The following is a 24,482-nucleotide window of genomic DNA, read 5'->3' as shown; positions in this document are numbered from 1 at the left end:
CAAAGAAATAGTATATAGATGGGCACCTCATAATTTGACTACAAAAGATTAAAAAGCATGAAGTTGTACCTCTTTAGGCATAGATGCTAAAAGGGAACCTAGTAATAACCATCCAGATTCTTTCACAATAACTGCAGCCTCAGGGTTCCGACAAGACTCGGTCAACATTTTCCACGAAACTTCGAGCACTGAGTGAGGCAGCCTGAAAATACATATGCATGTTTTTGCTAAATTAAGCCAATAAAGAACCAAGAGACAAAACAAAAGGTCATTTACTTAAGAATACATCAAAGATCATAAGCCGCCCATATTGTGAACCTAACAATGGTGACTAAAAATAAAGAACAAAAATATAATTGGAGGTTGTCAATTGTCATCTTTAGATTTTAGGGGAGAATGTAAAGGCATAGGCTCCATAAGAATTCAGATAATTCAAAAAACAGAAGTTTTTATAAATAAAACTTCAAAGTTTCAAATTTGCTTAATGTGGTAGTCCAGCCACAAATAAGCAAATAGTATCTTTTCTGAAAGATATAATAGCAATATCTAAGCCTGGCAATAAAAGCAAAAAACGATTAACGAACAAATGTAATTTGAGCGTTTGAAGGTTTTCTTATAAAGTTGTAAAATAGATGATCATACAGATGGTAAAAGTAATTACAGCACAATTGAAGTAAATTGAGCATAAATTGAACTACAAAGATCATAACCACGTAAAAATTTGTTTGAACAAATAACCCCTGCACGACGCAATACAAAATTGAGCATTACCTGGCCGGATAACCAAGAGGTAGCTTTGGAGAAATGGAAACTAGAGCAGCAAGTAAAGTAGCTTGTCCATGTAAAGAATCAAGGTCCAGTTTTAAGGTGTTTCCCTGCGTAGAATGGCTAAACTTTGAGTTTTACATTGAAAGTTTGGGAAAAGAATGATAGACAATCAGATATTCTAGAAAGATGATAAATTTTTAACATGTAGCAGCAAAGAGAACAGTAACAAAATGAAAGACTTAAACCATGACAATAGAAAAGCTTTATCTTAAAAAACAGAAGTAACTTGTAATTCGGGCAGAATATTCAGCAAAAGATCCAAAATGAATGGGAAAACAGCTGGTACAGTAGCAGCAAACATTGTGGCCAAAAATGCATCTACTGAAGGAAGCTATAAAAAAATGCATGCCAATTAGGTTTTACACTGTTCGAAGAAAGAGCACGCAAAAAAAAGTAACTCCAAAGCAAGCAAGATTAGCATGCAAATGCACCGAAACAGAAAGTGGCCAAGCAAATGAACTCATAGTAAATCTTCCAAATAAAACTTCCCTCACTCCTCTCAAGTGATAAAACCCTAACATGGTGCAAAAACACCATTGCGGTAACGGTCACGCTGATGGGGTAACAGAAAATATGGCCGATACCATGAGATAATCCTTGAACTCGCCTAAAACACGGTTTTTCCACTCCTTTACAATGCAGGTAGTATCAATTTAGTAGATTTTAGAACCTTAACAACTAGGCTGATACAATACAATGTGGCCTAGTTTTTGCACTAAGCACTATTAAGATGGCGAAGCCAATATCTGAAGAGTTTTTATCCAAAATTAAGAAAACATGGAAGTGCACCATAACAAGTGGACACACATTGAACACCAAAAATAACAACTTGCAAGTAGCCTATACAGTTTTTCTTTTTTTAACTTTGCCACCTCACAATGAGATTATGCTTACATCTTAAACTCTCAAGCATAAAAAAGACACATCTCGACACACTTATTTAATTACTGAACCAGCACATTATCAATAGTGTTGAGCCTCCTCAAGCACATCGTCCATACAAAGCCCTCAACTTCAATCAAGAATAATAATTTAGGTGGATAAAGGGAAAGCTTTAAAAAGAAATAGCGTAGACAATTGAATAAGATTATAAGTGAAATGCCCCAAAGAGTCCCCAAAGCATACCATATCGAAATACTACACCTGCACCATATTAGTCAACTTGTTCAATTCTTGTTCTTATAAATTCCTCGAATGGATTTTTAAGATTTGAAAAACCACCTACTTCATTTGGAACTACGATGAAAACGAGAGAATCGTGAAGAGAGAAATGTGGGATAAACGAGGAAATGAATAAGAAAAGGCTTGTTCCCTACGCAAGATTAAAATACCATCATATCTTCAATCATGACGGCAGAAAGAAAGCTCAATAATGAAACAAGACTGCCAATAATTTGTCATCATAGAAGAACCAGGTAGGTCAAACTGCATACATCAACAAACATGCCTAATACCAGACACGTCCATAAAGCCAAAAGGGGCTGATAACCTCACAATCATTTAAGTATGTTCTTATTCCGTTATTCCCTAATACGAAATCTTTCAACTGAATTATGTCAGTGTTGAAATTGAGTCAAATAAGTATGAACAAGAAATATGTAAATGATGTTTGCTATCACAGTTCAATCAAAACAAACCTATTTGTTATTACAAGGGGAGGGTTGTGCACATCTAACCCACAGGCCCAGACCCCCAAACCCTGCCTACGCCGGAGAGGCGGAGACAATTAATGGCATTAGGGTGAAGGAAAGTTATGGGGTAAGATAATAAGGAGAGAGTAAGTGCTTGCCAAAAGAAGAAAAAAAAAAAGAAAAGCAGAGACAAACAATTGAAATGACGGATAAACCGAATCACAATTACAATAATTTAACAGAAAAGCAATTGCATTATATGCTTGAACATGCCTTATTCTAACCTTATCAAATGATATACTTTCTCTTAAGGCAGTCAGCATTGTCACACCGTATGAGACCAAACCACTGACACATGTAGGATCAACTTCAGCCAATGCCCGCAATGTCAAAGCAGCCTCAATGCGGACCTACGTTTATGAGCACAAACAAGTAGAATTGCAAGTAACTTATAGAAATCAGATCAAATGGTACATAAATCACAGATACCCAAATTGACAAAAAAAAGTTTATGAATACGTTTTAGATGTGGTAGTGATCCAATGATGTAGTGGATATACCTGATATGGACCAATAATAGGCCAAAACAACTTATATCTACTAATTTATAGTAATTCAAGCTGGGGAATTTTTGAACAGTAACCTTGTTTGAGACATTGCAATAGAGTACATTACCACGGTGTATGGTACTACCCTTGTAGCATTCATGTCAGGCCATGCACAAGATTCAAAACTCTGATTATATATAGAAAAAAATACAAAAACAACGAGATTCAATACCATTTGTGAAGGATGAGACAAAGCAGCGACAACAGTATCATCTAGAATTTCCCTGAACTCCAATGGAACCTACACTATGGACAAAATTAGTCACAGTGCTACGATGCACAACATAAGCAGAAAAAGATATCCTAACACAAGGACAAACAAGTAAGGATCACATAAAGCTTGAGCTAAAGGAGTTGACACAAGGACAATCATCCATTATTTAGATAAAGGAGTTGACACACAAGTCTACCTCTCTCATGTGTGATATTATCAAAGTTATGAAAATAGAAAACTATAAGTACTTACAGCGGTCAAGAAATGATGATTTCTAAATATCTAATAATATTTAAACAAAAATTAATTGATTTCCACCATAATCTTTTATCGTCTCAATTATTAAATTTCAAAAATCTCATGTATCTTTCCTATCATCCTCTCTAACTCTGATACTAACTCTAAACTCAGTGATACAAAACATGCAACTGCAGTAGTGATGTGACCATCTTACCAGCAGAACCTATTTTAAATTGCCTTCATATTAGTGTTTACAAATGGATTCATTAACAATCCAGTCAAGAGAACCAACAAACATCAAGTGTAATAAGATTAACGTTGTATTTATCGACAAAAGCAAATTTGCATAAGCTTAGACTCACCTCTCCTAGTGTCTTTAAAGTATATGACAAAGTACGCAATGCAGCAACCTTCATTGGGGGGCTGCTCTCTGGAGATTGAACCTGCAACATGTCAGAAAATATACTAGCATGAATTCAAACAGACAATAAAACATCAGTAACAACCATTGAAAAACATATTCTAATCCAGCAAACCTGATTTCCCAGAATAACTAAGACACTCCTTTGAGTAGGTTCCATCATCTGATCCACCACACCAACCCTAAGAATATATAGCACACATGCCTTCAAAAACCCATTGATGATCAGTGAGTAGCATACAGTAAAACAAAAAGTTAAAATATAAGCAGGATCACAATCATGCTGAAGAATATAAACCGATGCATACAATTAGAAAATCCTAAATAGCAAGGACATTATCTTGTTTGGCTATATCGAGTATACTCCTTAATACAAAGTAAATTTCAATTCATACCAACTCACAATTGCAGAAGACACAAACGTATTGCAAGCATTAGACAACAGAAAACGATAATGACAATATTGAAGTTAAAACAACAACCATGGCAATAAGTAACTTCAGATTCAAAAATTAATTTATCCTGCTTACGAAAGCAAACTTGAAAGGACATGTGGTTGACAAAGGATGGAGTGAGTCTTCCATGCTATAAGTCAAAATAAACATTGGAAGCAGTCAAGAAAAAACAAGGGTCAAGAATTTGTTTTGCCTGAAATGTGTACATAATGACTAATGAATGAGGGTACAAAATGAACATTAATTACAGAAAGCAACAACAAAGCAAGCCTTATCTAATAAGAAAGGATAGAACTAAGATTTTGAAACTCCGCACACCATTAACTGCAGAGAAATGAATCTAACAGGGAATTCCAACTAAATTTCACACGAGCAAAAACACAAGCCAGTTCAGAAAAATTAGAGAAGTGTATTTGTATACTTCCTCTCCCAACTTTCAAAAGAGGCTAAATAGAGGGAAAGAAACTAGTCAATAAGAAAGTTCTCATATCTACTTTTAAGTCTTCATCTTCATTTAATTTACAGAAAAAGAGAAGGATCATTATTTAAAAGGAGGAAAATTCGTAAAAAAATCAGAAGAAATGAATACTATGATACTTAAAACTTTTATCACATATTGAAATTCTCACCCTACTCAAATTTTTGTTTCTAGTCTAAGACTGGAACGTAAAGCTTATTAGAATGCACAGCACTATCAATTCCAACGTATGTCTTCCTCAGTAAAATAGTTCATATTACTCTAGCTTATGACATTAATAATTGGACAGCTGAAGACAGATATTGAGAACAAAGCCAAGCTAGCTAAAAGCATGGACTTGAAAGTCAACCTTCCCCTGCCCAGTTAATATCAGAATCTCCAAAAATCATTCCTAATCCATGTCCCCCAATCCCAATGGAAGATTTCTCCAGCACAAATTCCAAAATAGTTCCAACAAAATATATTAAAATTTTAGAAATTCAGAACAAAACAATGAACCTAGTTCTAAGTGTTAATATGCTTGTACAACATTACTTCCTACATAATATTGGCTCATGAAAACAAAAACTCGTACTTTCTGTTCTATGTTCACTACCTTCTGATAACTGATAAGCTTCTCATCTAAGGGCAGTGTTCAGCAACAGTATAATAGACAATCAAAGGCCAAAACAGGAATAAAATAGGTTTAGCAGATTTGATATAGTTAAAGACTACCAGAGATTGTGCATCAACGAAAGTATCCACTCGAAGCATGTCTATCACTTGTGATGTGAAGTCTTGAAGCTCACTGTCTGGATGTAGGTACTTCAGAAGAATGGTCTGGAATTTGCAGTTCAAGAAGCCAATTGAGCACAAGAACAAAATCAAATAAATGAAAAGTAAACATATAAGTAGAAGCTCCAAAAGACAAAATATGACTACAGAGAAGACATGGCAAAAAAGTTATAGCACAGTAGCCTAGTACTGTCAACCATTTGACAACCATGTCCAAAGGAGCTAATAAACTGATCACCTCTAGACTATAAGACTATCATATGTAGGGCATGGAAGACATGTTAGCTTTAAGCCAAAGGGGATAGTATCAAAGAACAGGATAGAGCCACCATCAGCTCCTAATTTCCGTACAAAGCTTCAGCAGTTGTCAAAAAACTAAAATCTTCCTATATATGAAGTATAAACAAAAGTGAAGATGCACCAAGTGGGAAAAGTCATGGCCATGATGCAAGAATAAACTTGTAGACGTCTATTACAAAAGAAAAATGCAAAAAAAACATTAGCTCCAAAACATTTCCAAGCTTCACCTTGAAGGTGCAGTGATAATTAAGTACTCATTTTGCTTATAAAAATTTGCTTCACTCAACGAAATAAAAATACTATTACAAACCTGCAGGAAGGAGACCCATGCTAGAGTTAAGCTGATACGCACATCCCTTGACCTAATACCGCTTGCTGCAGAATGAACAAGAGAAGTCAAATTAAAAAATAAAAAAAATAAAAAAATAAAAAATAAAAAAACTATCTTGGAAGAACTTATAACAAAAACACACATAAGGAGTGTAGAATATATATAAAAGGAAAGCCAAGGACAAAAGGGATAAGCCCTTAACAATATTCATGACACAACTTATCTACAAAATCAAGGAAACAACAGATCTCACAGATATTACCAAAAGATTTTAAAACGAAACTACAATAATAAAGTCAAATCAAGATAGACATTACTGAAATTTGAATCCATCTATTCAGAATCAAGATATTGGATGTCAACCTATCCCGTTAGGACAGAGAGAAAATCTAGGAATCCAATAGTTTATGAACCCTTCCAAAATGTTTTAAGAAGAAAAGGAATAATGGGTCAGTAAAAACATCATATTTAATGAATAACATATTCTTAAATTACCCAGTTAACCCAAAATACCAGGCTTTTCTTATTAATAATACAGCAATTACTCTCTGCACCTTATTAACTGTTACCTTTATTTTTAATGTCTTGTAACTTCTATCAACCAAAAGAAAAAAGCTATTTTTCTCAAAAAATTTAGATAGAAGTCAGTTGCTTCTCATGTGCAGATAAACATCTCAGCAAAACTTGGCAGAAAGTGCAAGGAACTCACACGTTACAGCCAAAAGCTCTCAAAACAAAAAAAAATGATCAATTTAACACTTAACTCACAGCAACAGTGAGCTATTACAGTCAAGCAACCCATAATAAGGTTAGTCAGCAACAGCAGCCAGTGACAGGACAAAAGGAAACATGGTCACTTTAGATTATGCACAGTAATTTATTCTCAAGTTGAACTTAGCATAATTGATTTAACTTTTCCAATTAGTTACCTAATAGCTAATATTTAAGTCAACCATCTTGCCTACATATATTAATCTGTTATGATGATATGGTGTCAGATTATTTAAGGCTAGATAATCTCATCTCGAGTGTACAAGCTATGCTTCTGCCACGTTCCGCCAGTGCAGTTGAACACAATAACACATCTGAGATCATGATTTCTCAAAATTTACACTTCTTCTCCCTTCTCCACATCCTATTGTATTCTTTCTTGCTTCTAATTTCACAATTATTGACAGATATGGCTTACATTCCCTGAGAATGACATACCTTTCACAAATGGAGACACCAGGTGCTTCTGCAAGCCATCTTCTAGTTTCTTTGCTGGTGTAGGTTGTCCTTTTCCTTTCAGTTGCACCTGTACATGAACAAGAAAGCTGAGTTTCCTTCTAAAAAGTAGACACGCAAAGAATTGATTCCCTCCCAAAGCATTAATATTGTAAAACCTGCGCCTCAGGATTCATTCCAAGAGCAAGAACTGCACCCAGTGCTTCAGCAAAGGCGTCACGAACTGATGAAATTGGATCATTAAAGGCCTGGTAGAGGTAAACATCATTTAGTATAGATTAACAGGACCATAAACAGAGAAGCAGCATCAAAAAGCAAGAGAGGAGGATCTGCCTTGACACAAGTAGAGGCTGAACTATCAAGTTCCGCAAACCCTATACCAGGTCCGCCAATATTAGCAAATGTCTTTAAACATCTAGCAGCAGCTATTCTTACAATAGATGACTTATCAGCAACACCAAATCTCATGATGACTCGAAACACCTCTGCATAAGCTGTCGTAGCAGTAGTGGTACCGCCACAGCCGTCCATAGCCTTCTGAAGCAGATGTAGAGCCTCTTTCCTCACATACTCCTGTATTATTATACATTTTTATAAAAAGATCAATAACTTTGAAAGTTGGCCCTCAAAAATGATATTAGCATTTTGTTTTTAGGCATTCAACTCCCTCTACTTTCCCTAGCTAATGGCAAATTTAAGAAGCATCAACATAGGATATTTAAAAGCCTAAAAGGCTACAACTAGCTAAGAAATTACTATGTAAAATGTATACAAAAGATGTAATTTTTTACTATGGTGATAAGAGAAAACCAAAAACAATCAGTAAGTACCAGCAAAACAACATACCTCATGAGACTTCATGAGTTTTGAGGCAATACTTGTTGTTTCAGAGAATCCAGAGGTTATCCTCCTACCAAAAAGCCGATATAATTCTCCCAAACACTGAGCAGCACCTTCACGTATCAGAGAATAAGAAAAAGTCATGAATAAGCAATAATACAAGCCAAAAAAACAAACAAATAAGAAATACACATGTTTTCTCATTAAGAAAATCAAATACATATAAATTACAATCTCTTCGGCCAAGACAAGCAAAAAAATTGACAGCCACATCCTAAGATGGTTTTCCATTCAATATATTATTATATAAAGCAAGTGGTAAGTTTCCCTATTTATACCATAATAAAAAATTATTGACAGCAACAGTGCATTTACAACCACATTGTAAAGGATTTTTGAGGTTACCGCAACCACAATATAGACAGCAATGACAGCAAAACCATCCCCATAGACCGCAAAAATGGTTCACTAGCAATAACTACCGCAAATCTATTTTCGGGTCAATGCGGATTGTTACCACATCTGAGATTTTGTAATACTGAAACTTATAAAATTCGCATCACTAAGAGCAACAAGGCCATCAAAACGTCATTTTAAAATAACTCCTTTTGCATTCTTGTCCGAATAACTAATGGAAAATGAATTAGACATCTTCGGAACACAATAAAAATAGCTCAAACTTTATTGTATACTTGGACCTGCAACAATGGAAGTATGAAGGAACAATTGCTTTGATGAAGGGAAAAAGTCTAAACCAATACAAAGGTCAAGGTGCCTTCAAAATTTATAAAATTATAAAGTAAGTTTTAGAATTGAAATGCAACTTGTAAGCGGTAAAAGGAAAGAATTGAGAAACACAGCAAAGAAACCACAAGAAACCTATTAGTAAAAAGATAATTAAAATGATCACTATAGAAGCCTGTGCCACAATCTTTGTCTTCTAACCTCTAGGCCTAGCCATTTCTAAGCATATAAAAGACTCACGGTCTGTTTGATTGTAGGTACTAAATGGTGGTAATGGAAACTATTTGTACTGTTAGTTTTCACGAAATATACCAAATCATTCACATGCTAATGAAACTTTGACCATAAAAACATTGTGCATAACTTTCTATTACCGCCTTATACCACCTCTACAAATGGTAATGTATTAGAATGAATTTTGTGAAAAAAATGAGATGATTGAAGTAGAGCAAGCATGCCCATTAAACTTGTTAAGATATTTTCCCACCAAAATAAGATTAAATTTTCATTACCATTTAATACCGACTACCAATGGATCGTTAATGGTTTAATACCCAACATTCAAAAGTCAATACACATGATCATAGTCAATACCTCATTATAAATGGTCTCATCTTGGAGGAAAAATTATGCTACATCCCTCGGCAGATACCTTTTAGATGGCATTGGGACTATGTTATTGTATTTTCGTAAAACAAAAACACTAATGCAAGGAAATTTCAAAGAGATAGGACAAGAATTTTTGGAAAAAAAAACATATTAAAATCATATACATGCACCAAATAAATCTCAAAGAGCAAACACTAGTCACCAACGTAAAATTCAACTGAAAAAATCTTTAGGTTACACGCATCTTATCAATGATCCTTTTCGCTTAGCCCAATCTTCAAGAAGAGAAAAAACAACCAAGGCATAATAGACCCTATGCATCTCTTCAATTTTCTATCAACAATCAAAATGAAAGAAACATTAAACCTCTATAGTTAGCAATTAGAGTCAAAATCAATTGGAACCACATAACCATAAATCTCAAATTGCTATCAACAAATACCCAATAACCTATTCAATGTGAGAAATCATGGTCGTAGATTTCTCATAAACAATCATTCAACGACTAAATGATTTTCCAAGTGGCACGACAAAACTCTTAATGACTTAAAGAATTTCCCAAGAAGTTTGCTCTAAACCAAGCAAAGTGCTGAACTAATTTCAATTGCTAAAATTTATTATTGTTGTTTAATAGATGTAGATGTAGAGGTTTAGCTATTCTTCTTCATGCATGAGTTTTCAACTCATTAAATTCCTTTAATCGTTTTTTTTCAACCATTACGAAGCTAGGAAGTCAACAACTTTGAGCTATAATAACAAGCATTTGTTCATTTAAAAGGTTTTGGAGGAATCACACTTGCTTTTGTGAAATATTAGTTTCTTAATTGTCACTTACGAGATTTTATGACTTGAGTATTTAGATTATTAAAAAAGGCAACAAACTATAATGTCAAAGTCATAATTCCAACAATTAAGGTTGCCTACATGAACCAACACAAGTTTACGTGGAAAATCATGGACAACAAAGATTATACAATCCAATCAAGTATTAATAATACTAATCTACCGCTTACAAAATTGATTCCAATAATCATCTATGTATATTCTCCTCATCTATTCATTCCCATCCATTGAATTTTTCATATGCTCTTGCAAGTCTCAATTCTTAATGTCATCTTTGCTTTTGTCATTTACGTTGTATCATATTTTCCTCTTTGTTTTCTATGTTACTCCGAATTAAAACCTTGTACTCTTCTAACTAAGATTTTTTTTTTTTTTAAACATGACCAACTAACATAAATGGTTTCTCAATTTGTCATCAATATATGCAACTTTAGGCGTTTTTGTCTTTATTTCAAATTTTAACGTTTAATGTATGTATACTCATTCATCTTAACATATGCATCATAAATACCATCAAGCCCCATCTTCCTACAATAACTTTTTCTACATCTTCTCCTAGTGAAGGGTTTAGGAGTTTCAAATATTGAGGAAAATATAAAAGAGAATTGTTTAAAATGGTTTGTACATGTGTAAAAATCGAGTATTTGCTAACTGGTAAGGAAGATAGAAAGTTGGAGCTCAGGAGACTTAAAAAGAGGGAGAGAAAAACCAAAGATGAATTGGAGGATGGGAGTGGAAAAGAATATAAATGACCTAAACTTACAAATTGAGATGGTAGAAAATCGAAATATTTGGAGAAGAAGAATCCATGTGGACGACTATTGGAACTGATGAATTGGTCCATGTAGCCAAAGTTCAAACTCAATCTTTTGGGATTAAGGCTTTGACATTGTTGTAAATCTTCTCCTAGTGAGTGAATCTGCATTCATTGTTGATCCCAAGATTGGACAAAGAGGAAGGTCGTGCAGGTTAGTGACAATTGAAAACAAGTGTGACCCATTGTCACATCTTATGCCATTTGCGAAATTCACATTTATACCTTTGGAGAAAAATCATTTTCAAAACCACATCATAATCCTTCATCAAACTTATCGAACACTTCAAATGGATTGTGATTTGGGTGTGGTTCTTGAAGTATAATAGACTAAAAGACACTATCTTTACATAACTTTGTTAAATACTTTTAAAGAGTCCATGACCTTTTTGCCAAATAACAAAGTCTAAATATGATCGTAATAACCCAAGAAATGTATTCTAAACAAAATTTTTAACAAAAAAACCATAAATGACAATGGTTATACCAATGTTTGCCATGGAAACACTAAAAGTAAAATGCAAGTGCAAAGAAAAATATACAAAGTAATAGTAAAATTATACATTGGTGATTTAAGAGAAAATACCAATACCACCCATATATATGCAGGTAATCAACACAATAAATTCATGATTAGATGACAAACCAGCAACACACTGAGGATCACTTCTCTTCCCATCTGCAAGAAACCCTTGTAGAGAGCTAGCCCTTGAGTATATCGAAATAGGATCTCCTTTCCAAATAATTTTAGCCATAGCTACTGATGCCAAATGTCGTACCGGCCTCCGAGCACCCAAAACCAACAATGAAAACAATGCTTCTTCACATTTTCTTTGCCATGACATAATGGACTCCTAAGACAATTATACCAGTACATTTGCTATAAGAAAAACTAACCTCAACATAAAGATTTTTGTAACGGAAGATTCTAACTTAATAAAAAATATTGATTTGCAAATTGATAACAGCAGACATGAAGAATGAATGCACCCTATAGCTGTCCATACTTTAGCTTAAGCAACTTACCAAGGGTAAGAATAATGCAAGTTTTGGAGAGAGTCTTGCAATTGACTCTTTGCTAGCAATGGTGATGTAGAAAAAATGTTGAGTGGTGTACTGAGTCTTGGAAAATAAAGAGTCATTTCGATAATAACATGCCAACTCATCATTCAAATATCTATTTATTTTTTGCTTGGTACAATTAAAATTGAGCTTGAAATGAGTCGTGTAAAACTAGAGGAAGTCTTGTATGTATGAATCTGAAAATTTAAAATTAGTAGAAATGTGATGTGGCTGTGTCTCAAGATCGGTGTTTAAGTCTGTGGACATTCAAACCCTAATCATGTGACTTTTATAAGTTTCACTACAAATTCTAACAATACGTTAATCAACCCTATCTATATCCATCATTCAAGCAACAAATATTAGACATAAAAAACAATGCAAACAACTACAGGATACGTTTACTTTACCTTCAAATCAAACAATAAACTCTGCTTAACTATAATAAACGTCAAATCAGAAAAAACAAGCACTCAATCAAAATATTCAAACTGAATTTTATCATAAAACCTAAAACCGTATAACTTGCGTTAACGTTGACATGAAAAAATGCTGAAGTTTCACGAATTGGAGTACAATATCAGCAACTTAAATCTATATCCTTAACTATAATGATCGTCAAAGTAATAAAAACAAGCAGAATATTCAAACTGAATTTTGACATATTACAACCTTCAACTGTATCCCTTGCGTTAAAGTTAATATGAATAAATGCTAAACTACACGAATTTGAACAAATTATCAGCAACATGAATCTAATTGCATCAAATAAAAACACAAAGTAGAGAATTGAAGACCTTAGGTTCGTCATTAATGGCGGAAATGAGATCGGAGATTAGATCAAAACAGAGAAGAGGATCTGGAGATTTATGAGCAGCGGAAGCGACAATGGATTCTAATTGAGCAACGAGAACACCGAACTGTGAGAGTGGTATATTCACAGCTCGCATTGAAATCTTCTTCGCCATTGTTGATTTCCAAGCTTTTTGTCTTGAGATGATATTATAGAGAAATGAGACAATGATCGATTGATTAAATTGCTTGCAGTTTCCTACGTAGTAGGTGCTTCGCCATTTTTCAGTTTACTGAGGTTGGACTGAAATGCGCCGGTTAGGAAATCACCAATTAGTAATGGGGGACTTGGGATGATCGGGTACCCGCTTTTCTCGGGTATTAGATATTCAAAAACGATTATATATTAATCGAGTTAACTTTTAAAGGTTTTGTTCTCAATTTGTAACTTTGATATTTTGAATTTTTTATTTTTTGAAAGAAAAGGATCGCTACATATTTTAAATGTTTGATTTGTTCTTAAAAAGTTAAATTATTAAATAGGTAATTAAGTATTGAGTACCTAGTTCAATCTAATAAAAGTAGTTTCACTATAAGATCATTTTATTTAATAATTTGTATTAAGTATAAGGATAAATTCTTCTCTAACGTAGAATATAGAAAATTGAATTATACATAACTTGTAAATTTGTTATTTTCGACAATATTATTTGATATAATCAATACTCGGAATGTCCTATTAATGTTATTGCTCTGATAGGTAGCGTCTAATACTAAATTTGAAGGCATCGAGTAGAGATGAGTGTAAATTTACATCTTAATTGGTATTGATATTGAATCTAGTTTTTGAAAAAATTTATTGCAAAAATACATATGGATTAATGCATTACAATTATAGTAAAAATAATTACGCAAATAAACGTGATTTTTTTCTATTAAACTCAAATGGAACTCATAAAATCGGACAATAAAGCCCAGTTACTCAGTTAGACCCATTCTAATCAAAAATTCAAAATATAATTCTCATCTAAAACGGTCTCATCTTGATATAATCTCAAATTAGACTTAATTATTTCAACTAAATTAATTAAAACATTAATTTTCATATTTAAAAAACTGATTTTTAATTGTTTGATATCTAACACGTCTTTTAAAACATTAACATTAACTAATGCTTTAAACAGAAGCCTTGTGTTGAGTTCTTCTATATCTCATTTAATTTATTAATTAAAACATCCTTTTCCAACCTGTGTACATTGTTCGGACTCTTTTTTGTAACCTCAAATTCATATTTTGCATCCTCGACAGTCGACAGTCGACACTAGGACATGTATAGAAAACTTCAATCCGGACCCAAAAATAGAAATTCCGTAAAATTAGGCGAATACAACACTTGAACACATATCCATGTCGGAAACAAATTCCCGAGTTGAACATAGTGTGCATCTACAAATAGGAATCAGGATGCATGAAAAGCTCCTGCGAAAAAGTGTAAGGCAACCAAAAACAACAGTACTTCGGACCCGGTACAATTATCTAGCCATTCCAAAACTTCACCGGTAGATCAACAACAGTGCATATTGCTGAACACCTACAAATCATAAGTCCAATGCTAGACGTACAGTGAGGATCAAAACAAGGAATTCTTGAAAGGGATTTGTACAAACAGATTAAGTAAACCCCGAATCGCTTAGGAACTACATCGAATCACATTACATGCTCAAACTCTGGCAGAGTTCTTGGCCTGCTCTTGGAGCATGTATTCTTTCTTCATTTCTTCCAGGACTGAGTCATTGGTACTGCAAAAATGTAGATTATTATTTAACATTCGTAACAATAATCAGATGATCATACAACTTATAATGGATGTTATTCCATGAAAACTCACAAGTTACGTAATGGGGTTTTGCAGAGCCATAAGCTCAAATTCAGTTATAAAGCGGCCATTATTTAAAAACGGCCTCATATTTATTCAATGATTCATATTAACAGGCTTATTCCCTTGTTCACCCAATCACGCTTCCTTTAGCTGTCTTTAGCACCATGTAAAAATAAATTAATAACTAATAAGGCATATATATCGAGTCCTACCATTGAAACCCTCACCAGTTTGCCAAAAAACATCTATACATGGTACTGAGGAACCTAACAGGGCTAATACCAAGGCATCTTCCCATTTAAGCCAATGATAGCTTTTCTCATATTCAGTGTTAGTCATTCTAAAGTCTCTCATCCGACCTTTTATTAGCCTTCATACCACACTAGACATTATATGAAACATGGACCAAGTAATTGGGCATGCTGCATAGGACCCTTCTAAAGTTCCAACAAAAGTTTATGAAATCCATACAAAAATATACTCGAGAGTCGAGACTCAAAACAGACCACTAACACGAGTACCTGAAGTTCAAAGTTGCATGAAACTCGAACTCAAGACCAAAGGAATCAGCTGAAGACTACAAATTGAAGCCTATACACTCAAACCAAGCATTTCAAGTAGTGCAAGTAAATCTCTCGTGATGTTCCAAATATTAGAGAATCATCAACAACTATAAGATCAGAGATGATCAGCTGTTAGAAAAAGTTGGTTTTATCCCAAATGCCTTCAATCTAGTCATCTTCCATTGTGAACCAGAACCAAACGCAGCATAGTTATCCATGGTAATGAGCGGGCTAATATCAAGATATCTTAAACCCAATGAAAGCCTTTCTAATATTCAATGTTACCACATCTTTTCAACCCTTGATGGCATACTGGATGGATACAAAACATGCACATATAGTAATTAGGTATACTGCAGAGGCTCCTAGAAACCAAGGTCAACCCCTACTCCGGTAGGCAGGCAGAAGCTTTAATTTTCATGTTGCAAGCCTTTTTAGAGACCTCCAAACAATCTGTTCCAATCAAAAAATATACTCAACAGAGCACTAACTCCTTAACTTGAATACCTAAAGTTTGGATGAAACTACAGTTCATGATCAAATCAATCAGCTAAAAGACTCCAAACCTGAAACCTCATCCTTCAAGCCAGCCATTTCAAATACTCCAAATATTATTTGTAAAGTTCAAAATAATAAGAGCACTACTAACTAAAAGATCACAGAGTGGCTTTGTTGCAAATGTATTCAAGCAATAAAATGATTCAATATCTCAATCAGGAGCCTTAGTAACTAGTTCACTCAAATACTTTGTCACAAGAACATTTATTAGTTCTGTTCAAACCTAGGAGACTAACAATCTCTTGCATATTAGCCCCGTGAAATGGATTCAACGATTTCAGACTTCTTATAAACTTCCAAAATGTGCTCCATCGAGTACTACTGACTTAAACCTTCTATCCTGATACTTTCCAGCATTTACCTAATGTTTTAAAAATCAAATACAAAACGATCATCTAAAAGGATGAGCCACAAAGCAAAGTCTACCCAAAATAAATAAACACACATCAATAAAAAGAAGTAAAGACACATTGAATGCACTTACAATTGATGAAGGCAACTATTCAGTTCTTTAGCTTGATTCCTGCACTTCCAAACAACAGATAAAGTCCTTCCATACGCACATTCAGCATACTTTGCAGTATAATGATCACATTCTTTTAATGCTTTCTGTTTCATTTTGCTGCGTAATGCTGGAAGTTAGGTTAACATACTATTAGCATAGTTACGAGAGAAAAAAACCATTCAGCTAATAGACTAAACAGACACTAGTTTCAAATTTAATGGGTGTTTGGTTTGGGGAAATTTTCCATGGAAAACTGTTTTCCCCATTTTTCATTGTTTCGTTTGATAGGTGAATTTAAATGGAAAACTTTGTGGAAAAGATTTTTCCAACACTAAACATAATTTCCTCTACCCTTTCATGTTTCATCCCAAACACCTCCATTTTCCTCGAGTGTTTACTGTAGGAAAAATTTAGATGGTAAAATAGTGAATGGATTTATTTGGAGAGGAAGATGAGTGAATATGTAGAATGAATATTGTTCTTCATTGCTCTAAAAATTGATTACATCAATGGGTATTTATAGTGCAAGTTTACTAAAATATCTTAGATATTTTTAATTTTTTAATTACTTTTCTAGGATCTTCCATTATATTATTTTAGATATTTTTATTTTTTAATTCTTTTGTTTAGATATTTTTATATTTAATTAAAATCCTAGATTTTTCTAGATTATTTTAACACTCCCCCTAATCTGAAAAATCTTGAACACTAAGTCGTCTTCTGAAATCGATAAATCTATCAGTTGATATGAGTTTTGTGAAAATGTCTGCGAGCTGCTCCTCCGTCTTGCAGAATTGTAGTTCGATCTCTTTCTTATCTACTAACTCACGAATGTAGTGATGTCGTATCTCGATGTGCTTTGATCTGCTATGAAACACTGGATTTTTCGTCATTGCTATTGTTGACATGTTGTCGCAGAACATTGTAGTTGGTGTCTCTTGCTTATGTTGTAGATCGATTAATATCCTTCTCAGCCAGACTGCTTCACATGCTGCACTTGTTGCTGCAATGTACTCTGCTTCTGCTGATGATAAAGCTACTGTCGCCTGTTTTTTTTTATGACCATGAGACCACCTTGTTTCCAAGCTGAAATACGTACCCGCTTGTACTTTTTCTATCATCCACGCTTCCAGCCCAGTCGCTATCGGTGTATCCTGTGAGCTTGAAATCTTTTTCAGTTTCGTACATGATCCCATAGCTTTTTGTTCCCTTAATGTATCTGAGAATCCTCTTTGCTGCTGTTAGATGATCCTTGCTCGGTTCACTCATGAACCTGGATACGATGCTGACAGCGTTGACTATATCTGGTCTTGTATGTGTAAGATAAATAAAAGAGCCGACCAAGCTTCGATACATTGCTCCGTCGACTTTTGGTTTGCCATCGTACTTTGATAACTTCTCATTGATTGCCATTGGTGTAGCCAGCGGTTTACATTCACCCATGTTGGATTTCTTGAGAAGGTCTTCTGCATATTTCTCTTGTGATAGAAATATTCTTCCTGGGCTTTGTTTGATTTGTATGCCAAGGAAGTATTTCATTGTACCAAGGTCTGTCATCTCGTACTCCTTCATCATAGCCTTTTTAAATTCTTCGATCATCGTTGGGTGTGTGCCTGTATAGATTAGATCATCCACGTACAAGCATAAAATGAGAAAGTTGTTACCTTGTGTCTTGATGTATAGTGAAGGTTCACTCAGACTCTTGATGAAACCATGCTGGAGAAGATAATTGTCGATGTTGCTGTTCCACGCTCGGGGTGCTTGTTTGAGTCCGTACAGAGCTTTTCGAAGGCGGTATACTTTGTCTTCTTGGCCTTTGATGACGTATCCCTGCGGTTGCTCGACGTACACTTCTTCTTCAAGTTCTCCATTTAGAAATGCTGATTTGACATCGAGTTGAAAGACTGGTAGCTGATGCTGTGCTGCTAATGCCAGGACTGTTCTGATTGTCTCCATGCGGACAACTGGTGCATATGTTTCGTTGAAGTCGATTCCTGGTTGTTGCGCATATCCCTTTGCTACGAGCCTTGCTTTGTACTTGTTGATGGAGCCATCATCATTATGTTTCACCTTGTAGACCCACTTGAGTCCGATGACTTCCTTGTCTTGTGGTTTGTCTACAAGTTTCCATGTGTGATTCTTTTCGATCATTTTCATTTCTTCGTTCATAGCCTCAATCCAGGTTTCTTCTTGTGCTGCTTCTTGAAATGTTTGTGGCTCACTAGAGAAGAGAGCCATCATTGCTTGGTCACACGGGTAATCTTGTAACCATGATAGCGGTTGCCGATCTCGTGTTGATCTTCGGGCTTCTTGAGGTTGAGGAGTTGAACGTGATGTTTGGCTTCTTGAGCTTGGGAATGATCTTGTACTTTCAGGTGTACTTGGACTCGGAGATGATGGGTTTGTTGGTTGGTCTGCTCCGTCTTCTTCACTTGGATCTCTTAGGAGAGTATCTCCTTCGCGAGCTTCAGTTTCTTTTTCTTTCCACGTCCATTCGGCTGCTTCGTCGAAAATTACGTCTCTAGAGATGATTAATTGTTTAGATTCAGGCTTGTAAAGGCGATATCCTTTTGTTTCGTGACTGTATCCAATGAATATGCATTTTTCTCCCTTCTCGTCGAGCTTTTCCTGATTCTCCTTTGGGATGTGGGCATAAGCTACGCATCCGAACACTTTGAGGTGTTCTACTCTTGGCTTTCTCTTGTGCCAGGCTTCATATGGCGTTCAATCCCTAACTGCTTTTGTGGGAGATCTATTGAGGATATATACTGCCGTGTGAACAGCTTCGGCCCAGTATCCTTTGGGTAGATGTTTACCCTGCATCATGCTACGGGCCATCTCTGCTATAGTGCGGTTTTTCCTTTCCGCGACACCATTTTGTTGAGGTGTACGCCTTGTTGTAAGTTCTCTTTTAATCTCATGCTTCTTACAGAAGTTGTTGAATTCGTTGCTTGTAAATTCTCCGCCACGATCCGTTCTAAGAATCTTAAGAGAATGCCCACTTTGATTTTTCTGTGAGGGCTTTGAATTGCATGAAATGGGAAAAAGCTTCTGATTTTTTCTCCAGAAAATATACCCACATCATGCAGGAGTAGTCATCTACGAACAAAAGAAAATATCTTTTTTCGCCAAGAGACGGATTCTTGGTAGGACCCCAGATATCTGCATGGACAAGCTCTAGAGGAGCCTTGGCCCTCCAAGCTGCGGTAGGAAATGGCAATCTGTGCATCTTGCCATATATACAGCCTTCACAAATTTTTCTTTCATTTTTTATTGATGGTAGTCCAATTACCATTTCTTTTTGTTTTAATAGTTTTAGACTGTTAAAATTTAGATGCCCGAATCTCAAATGCCATAAGGTGGATTCATCATTTATTGAGTTTAAAGCCAATTTTTCTTCAAATGGCAATTTTAATGGGAATATTTTGTTAGGAGCCATTTCAACCGTTGTTATTATCTGACCCTTATTTTTATCATAGATTTGACATTTGTTATTGTCAAATTTAACCATATATCCTTTTTAATTAATTGGTCTACACTTAATAAATTTTGTGCAAGTCCGGGAACATAAAAAACTTCATGAATTAATTTTGATGAGCCATTTTTTGTTTTAACGGCGATTGTTCCTTTTCCGGCGACATCTTCTTTTTTACCGTCGCCAAGTGTGATGTGTGTTTTAACATTTTCGTCAAGAGTGACAAAATAATTTTTATTGCCAGTCATGTGGTTAGAACAACCACTATCAATATACCATATGTCACTTACTTTTTCTTGTGCATTTAATCCAGTATAAAATATTTGCTCTCCGGAATTATTATTTTCGGAATAGTTTGCTTCTTTTTGTCGATACCAACAATCTTTTTCGAGGTGAGAGTGTTTTTTACACCTCTAACATTTGTACCGACAATCATTAGTATTGTGGTTAGTTTTCTTACATAATTTACAATAAAGGTCAGTTTGATTATTTAATCGACTACTTTGATTTTTAAAATTTCCTCTCCCCTTGCTACAATTAGTTGATGTTTGTCCTTTTTCATAATTTTTACAATAACTATTTTTATTTTCACCATTAGAAAATTTTAATTTAGCTTGAAATGCTTGTTCTAGTGGTTCTTCGTTAAATCTTTTTAATCTATCTTCATGTGCAAGTAGTGATCCCATTAATTCGGGCATACTTAATTGAGATAAATTTTTCTTGTTAACTTCTTCTATTGTTGTGGCAATAATGTTATATTTTTGTGAAAGACTCCTTAATATTTTTCGAATCACATTTTCATCTTCTATTTTACCACCATTTGATCTTATTTGATAAACTATATTAGTGACTCGGTCAAAAAATGAATGTATTGTTTCATTTTCTGCCATTAATAGATTATCAAATTCTCTCCATAGTGATTGGAGTTTAAAAAGAATTACCTCTTCGGAACCTCTGTATTTTGTCTCCAGGATCCTCCAAGCCTCCGTAGCTGTTTTTGCAAGCATGATCGTTGTAAGTATTGCCTCGTCGACTCCACGATATAATAGAGATAGGGCATAGTTATCCCTTATCCTATTTTGTTTATATTGTTTTATTTTTGTTTCATCCCAAGATGACTCTTTAGTGTCATCTTTGGGTGGTTGCTCGTAACTTTCTTGTACTAATTCCCATAAATCTTGGGAGATAAATATTGACCTCATTTGCATAGCCCATTGTTCATATTTTTCTCCCTTAAATGTGGGAACCCAATTAACTTGGGGGTAATTAGTGGTTGAGGTCATTTTTTATTTTGTGGTTAGAGATTTATTTTATTGTGGAGTATGTTGGTTAATGTGTTTAGGTTGTTTGGAGGTCTTGGTTTTAATTAGCTCTTGATACCAAATGTAGGAAAAATTTAGATGGTAAAATAATGAATGGATTTATTTGGAGAGGAAGATGAGTGAATATGTAGAATGAATATTGTTCTTCATTGCTCTAAAAATTGATTACATCAATGGGTATTTATAGTGCAAGTTTACTAAAATATCTTAGATATTTTTAATTTTTTAATTACTTTTCTAAGATCTTCCATTATATTATTTATTTATTTTAGATATTTTTATTTTTTAATTCTTTTATTTAGATATTTTTATATTTAATTAAAATCCTAGATTTTTCTAGATTATTTTAACAACCATCAACCCAAAGTCCAAACAAAGAACAATTTATTATCATTTGCATTTTCCATTTCAAAAATAGTTTTCAAGGAAAATGTTTTCCACCAAACCAAACCTCTTAGAGAGAAGAATACATTGTTCTTGCACTCCCTCATTTGATGCAATTCCATAAACTACTACTACCACTTGTAAGTTGTAAGATCCATATTTTTGCAACATCAAAAGGACAATGCCGCATAATAAACATCTGTTTCAGTTTCACTAGCTACATTTTCCTAAAACATAACTTGCATATCTCATATTACTAATCTAGAAACACCTTTGATAATTTTTCAATTTAAAATCATAATGTTAACAAACCCTAATAAATTTTCTTTCCGAATTCTAACAATACAATCACAACTTTCATTTCCATGATATTTACCAGATACCCAAAAAAATCAAGTTTTTATAAAAATGAATTCAATTCAAAAATCATAACTTAACAATAGATGATACAATAAGAGCATAAATCAGCAAAACAAATATCAAAGTGAAAATCATAATGATTACAATTAAGATTCGGAAAAAGAAGGTGGAAATTAGGGTTTAGGAGACAATAATTGAAAAGGGTTTAAGATTTTATCACCTTCTTCAACCTTCTTCTTGACATGGTTTTCTCTGGCTTCTTGTATATAACCCATTTCAATTAACCAACAAACTAATTACAACCCTTTTCGCCAATAAGTGTGATTTCACTCTTTTTTGAGAATTGAGATTATATAGTTGATTGCAAGTAGCTATGAAATCCTAGGCTGTTGATAACAAAAATTACTCTATCGAACGAACATACAAGTAATTCTATATGCTAAAAGTAAGAGATGGGTGAACCGCAGCAATTGACTTGCAAGTTATATGAGTCGAACATGACTAGGGCCCACAAAGTTTTGGTCTAAATTGTAGACAAATTCTAATTTTAATATTTGATCCGGTCTAAATGGTCTGATTTGCTTTTTTTAAAAGAAATTATGATTTATAGTCTAGTTTCGATTTTTTATTTTCAGACCAAAACAAACCGTAAATCGTACTATGACCAAAAATTATAATTTTTTAAAAAAATTGGTTGCTACGTAGATATTTCGAAATATATTTATTTTTATATAGTAGTAATATTTGAATGATGTGCAATCAACTATTTACAAATTATTATATTTGATGATCGTAAATGCAAAATATTTGCATAAATACAAATATTAATTTGGAAAAAAATAAAATTTAAAAATGTTTCGGTAATGAAACGAGGAAGTGCAAAAGACACTTAAAATACCTGGAGATAGGTGTAATCGGGTACAACCATGAATATGCAGAAAGTGTTTATGATCCTTCCGCTGATGAGACCTCAAATCCTGCAATACAACGTTAGCCTTGTCCGGGGTGATTTCCCGGAAAACCCCTCCGACGCTCAAGTCAAATCGGGAGACATAAAGTAATGAATATATGATAATGAATGAATACAAGATTAACGGATTGTAGGGTGAGTTCAGATCAATTGAAGGAATATTTGATCAAGAATATAGATTGTAAGTAGGAGGGTAGTGTCATTTTTGTGGAGTAATGGTAGGAATATATAAACTTTCTTTCTAATTAAATGATTGAAGGAAGTATTTTTGGTAAAATAAATTGAATGTAGAAGAGTAGAATTCTCCCCCATTTTATGTAATTTTATGACATATTTATAGCAATTTCTTATAAGGACTCTAAATGTGGTTACTTGATCATGGGATGATCATGAACATAATGTTTGTAGATGTGGGAATAATGGGGAGTTATTTTAGGGAGTGACTAAGAGTAGTGATAGTAGTGGACAAAGGGGGTAGTTAGGGTTTGACTAAATAAATTACGGGTTTATTTATTTGACCCCATAACAAAAAACTTTAGACCAGAGCAGATCAGACAGTTGTAAAACGGTTTGGTTTGGTGCGTTCTGGTGATTTAAACGGTCTGGTCTAGTCTGAAAATTTTCCAAACCGAAATTTTGAATTTGGTCTGATTTTAGCGTCAAACTAAACCACATTGGACTGTATGCACCCCTAAACATGACCATTTGATTTATAAAAACTTTATGTTGCAATTAATTTTGAATGGAAGATTTATGAAAATATATAATAAAAAAACAAAAGGACATATAATAGACATATATTTTATTACTTCGTGTAAGAAAACACATGTTGAAGAATTCACTTATTTCACTATTTAATAAAGCTTATAACTAAACTTTTATCTTTGAAATAAATTAAGGTGATATTAATTTTATTCACCATGTATAACAGCAAATTACCCACACCAAAAAAAACACATTTTTTTGAAAAGAAATAACACAACATTAATACATGATGAAAATACTTTAAATACATAAGAAAAAATTATTTGAATAATATCCAGCTCATCGGGTCATGCCACCTGGCATTGATGGAGGCACCGATCCTCCGTGAGCTTTCTTCTCCATATTACGTTGCCATCCTAAAAAGAAACAAAAACAAAATCAAACAAATAATTATACTTTTAAACAAAAATATTATACATTTGATCAAATAAATGGAGTTTTATTTTTTCCAAAAATAATACAAAAAATCTTAAATGAGATTATATAATAG

General features: G+C 33.9%; 2 protein-coding genes across 4 annotated transcripts in view; both read right to left on the bottom strand.

The window, feature by feature from the left end:
- LOC130804340 (protein SWEETIE) overlaps nt 1-13,599 on the bottom strand; it is a 36,866-nt gene extending 23,267 nt beyond the window's left edge. Inside the window, exons 1-14 of one of the 2 annotated variants that reach the window (XM_057668742.1) lie at nt 13,217-13,599; nt 12,004-12,211; nt 8,354-8,460; nt 7,841-8,080; nt 7,666-7,755; nt 7,490-7,577; nt 6,260-6,324; nt 5,590-5,694; nt 4,058-4,147; nt 3,884-3,964; nt 3,240-3,308; nt 2,744-2,869; nt 772-875; nt 70-202 (exon numbers count right to left, since the gene is read on the bottom strand). In XM_057668742.1, the coding sequence (XP_057524725.1) occupies nt 70-202; nt 772-875; nt 2,744-2,869; nt 3,240-3,308; nt 3,884-3,964; nt 4,058-4,147; nt 5,590-5,694; nt 6,260-6,324; nt 7,490-7,577; nt 7,666-7,755; nt 7,841-8,080; nt 8,354-8,460; nt 12,004-12,211; nt 13,217-13,387 (1,677 nt within the window). In that variant the 5' untranslated portion in view covers nt 13,388-13,599. Of the gene's footprint in view, nt 1-69; nt 203-771; nt 876-2,743; nt 2,870-3,239; nt 3,309-3,883; nt 3,965-4,057; nt 4,148-5,589; nt 5,695-6,259; nt 6,325-7,489; nt 7,578-7,665; nt 7,756-7,840; nt 8,081-8,353; nt 8,461-12,003; nt 12,212-13,216 lie in introns of those variants that run through there. The other variant, XM_057668743.1, reaches the window with a different exon arrangement.
- A 943-nt stretch (nt 13,600-14,542) lies between these two features.
- Nucleotides 14,543-22,725, bottom strand: LOC130804038 (uncharacterized). Of its 2 annotated transcripts, none has more exons than XM_057668336.1 (3): nt 22,478-22,725; nt 16,696-16,843; nt 14,543-15,010 (listed from the first exon to the last, which is right to left on the bottom strand). In XM_057668336.1, the coding sequence occupies exons 1-3, from the start codon at nt 22,530-22,532 to the stop codon at nt 14,932-14,934; spliced, it is 282 nt and encodes a 93-aa protein (XP_057524319.1). In that variant the 5' UTR covers nt 22,533-22,725; the 3' UTR covers nt 14,543-14,931. The 2 variants fall into 2 exon arrangements, with proteins under 2 accessions (XP_057524319.1, XP_057524318.1); XM_057668335.1 differs by lacking the exon at nt 22,478-22,725 and adding an exon at nt 21,133-22,450 and having other exon boundaries at nt 16,696-16,833.
- Nucleotides 22,726-24,482: the final 1,757 nt, after the last annotated feature.

Source organism: Amaranthus tricolor, chromosome 17, assembly GCF_026212465.1.
Source record: "Amaranthus tricolor cultivar Red isolate AtriRed21 chromosome 17, ASM2621246v1, whole genome shotgun sequence".
Taxonomy (NCBI): Eukaryota; Viridiplantae; Streptophyta; class Magnoliopsida; order Caryophyllales; family Amaranthaceae; genus Amaranthus; species Amaranthus tricolor.
The sequence above is the reverse complement of the archived record's forward strand: the minus strand, read 5'-3'. Positions and strand labels throughout refer to the sequence as shown.

Coding starts and splice junctions, on each gene's coding strand:
- LOC130804038 (XM_057668335.1), bottom strand. CDS start 21,251: ATGCCCTATCTCTATTATATCGTGGAGTCGACGAGGCAATACTTACAA. Junction 16,834..21,132: donor AATACAGAGGTTCCGAAGAG/GTAATTCTTTTT, acceptor AGCATTACGCAG/CAAAATGAAACAGAAAGCAT. Junction 15,011..16,695: donor AATAGTTGCCTTCATCAATT/GTAAGTGCATTC, acceptor ACATTTTTGCAG/TACCAATGACTCAGTCCTGG.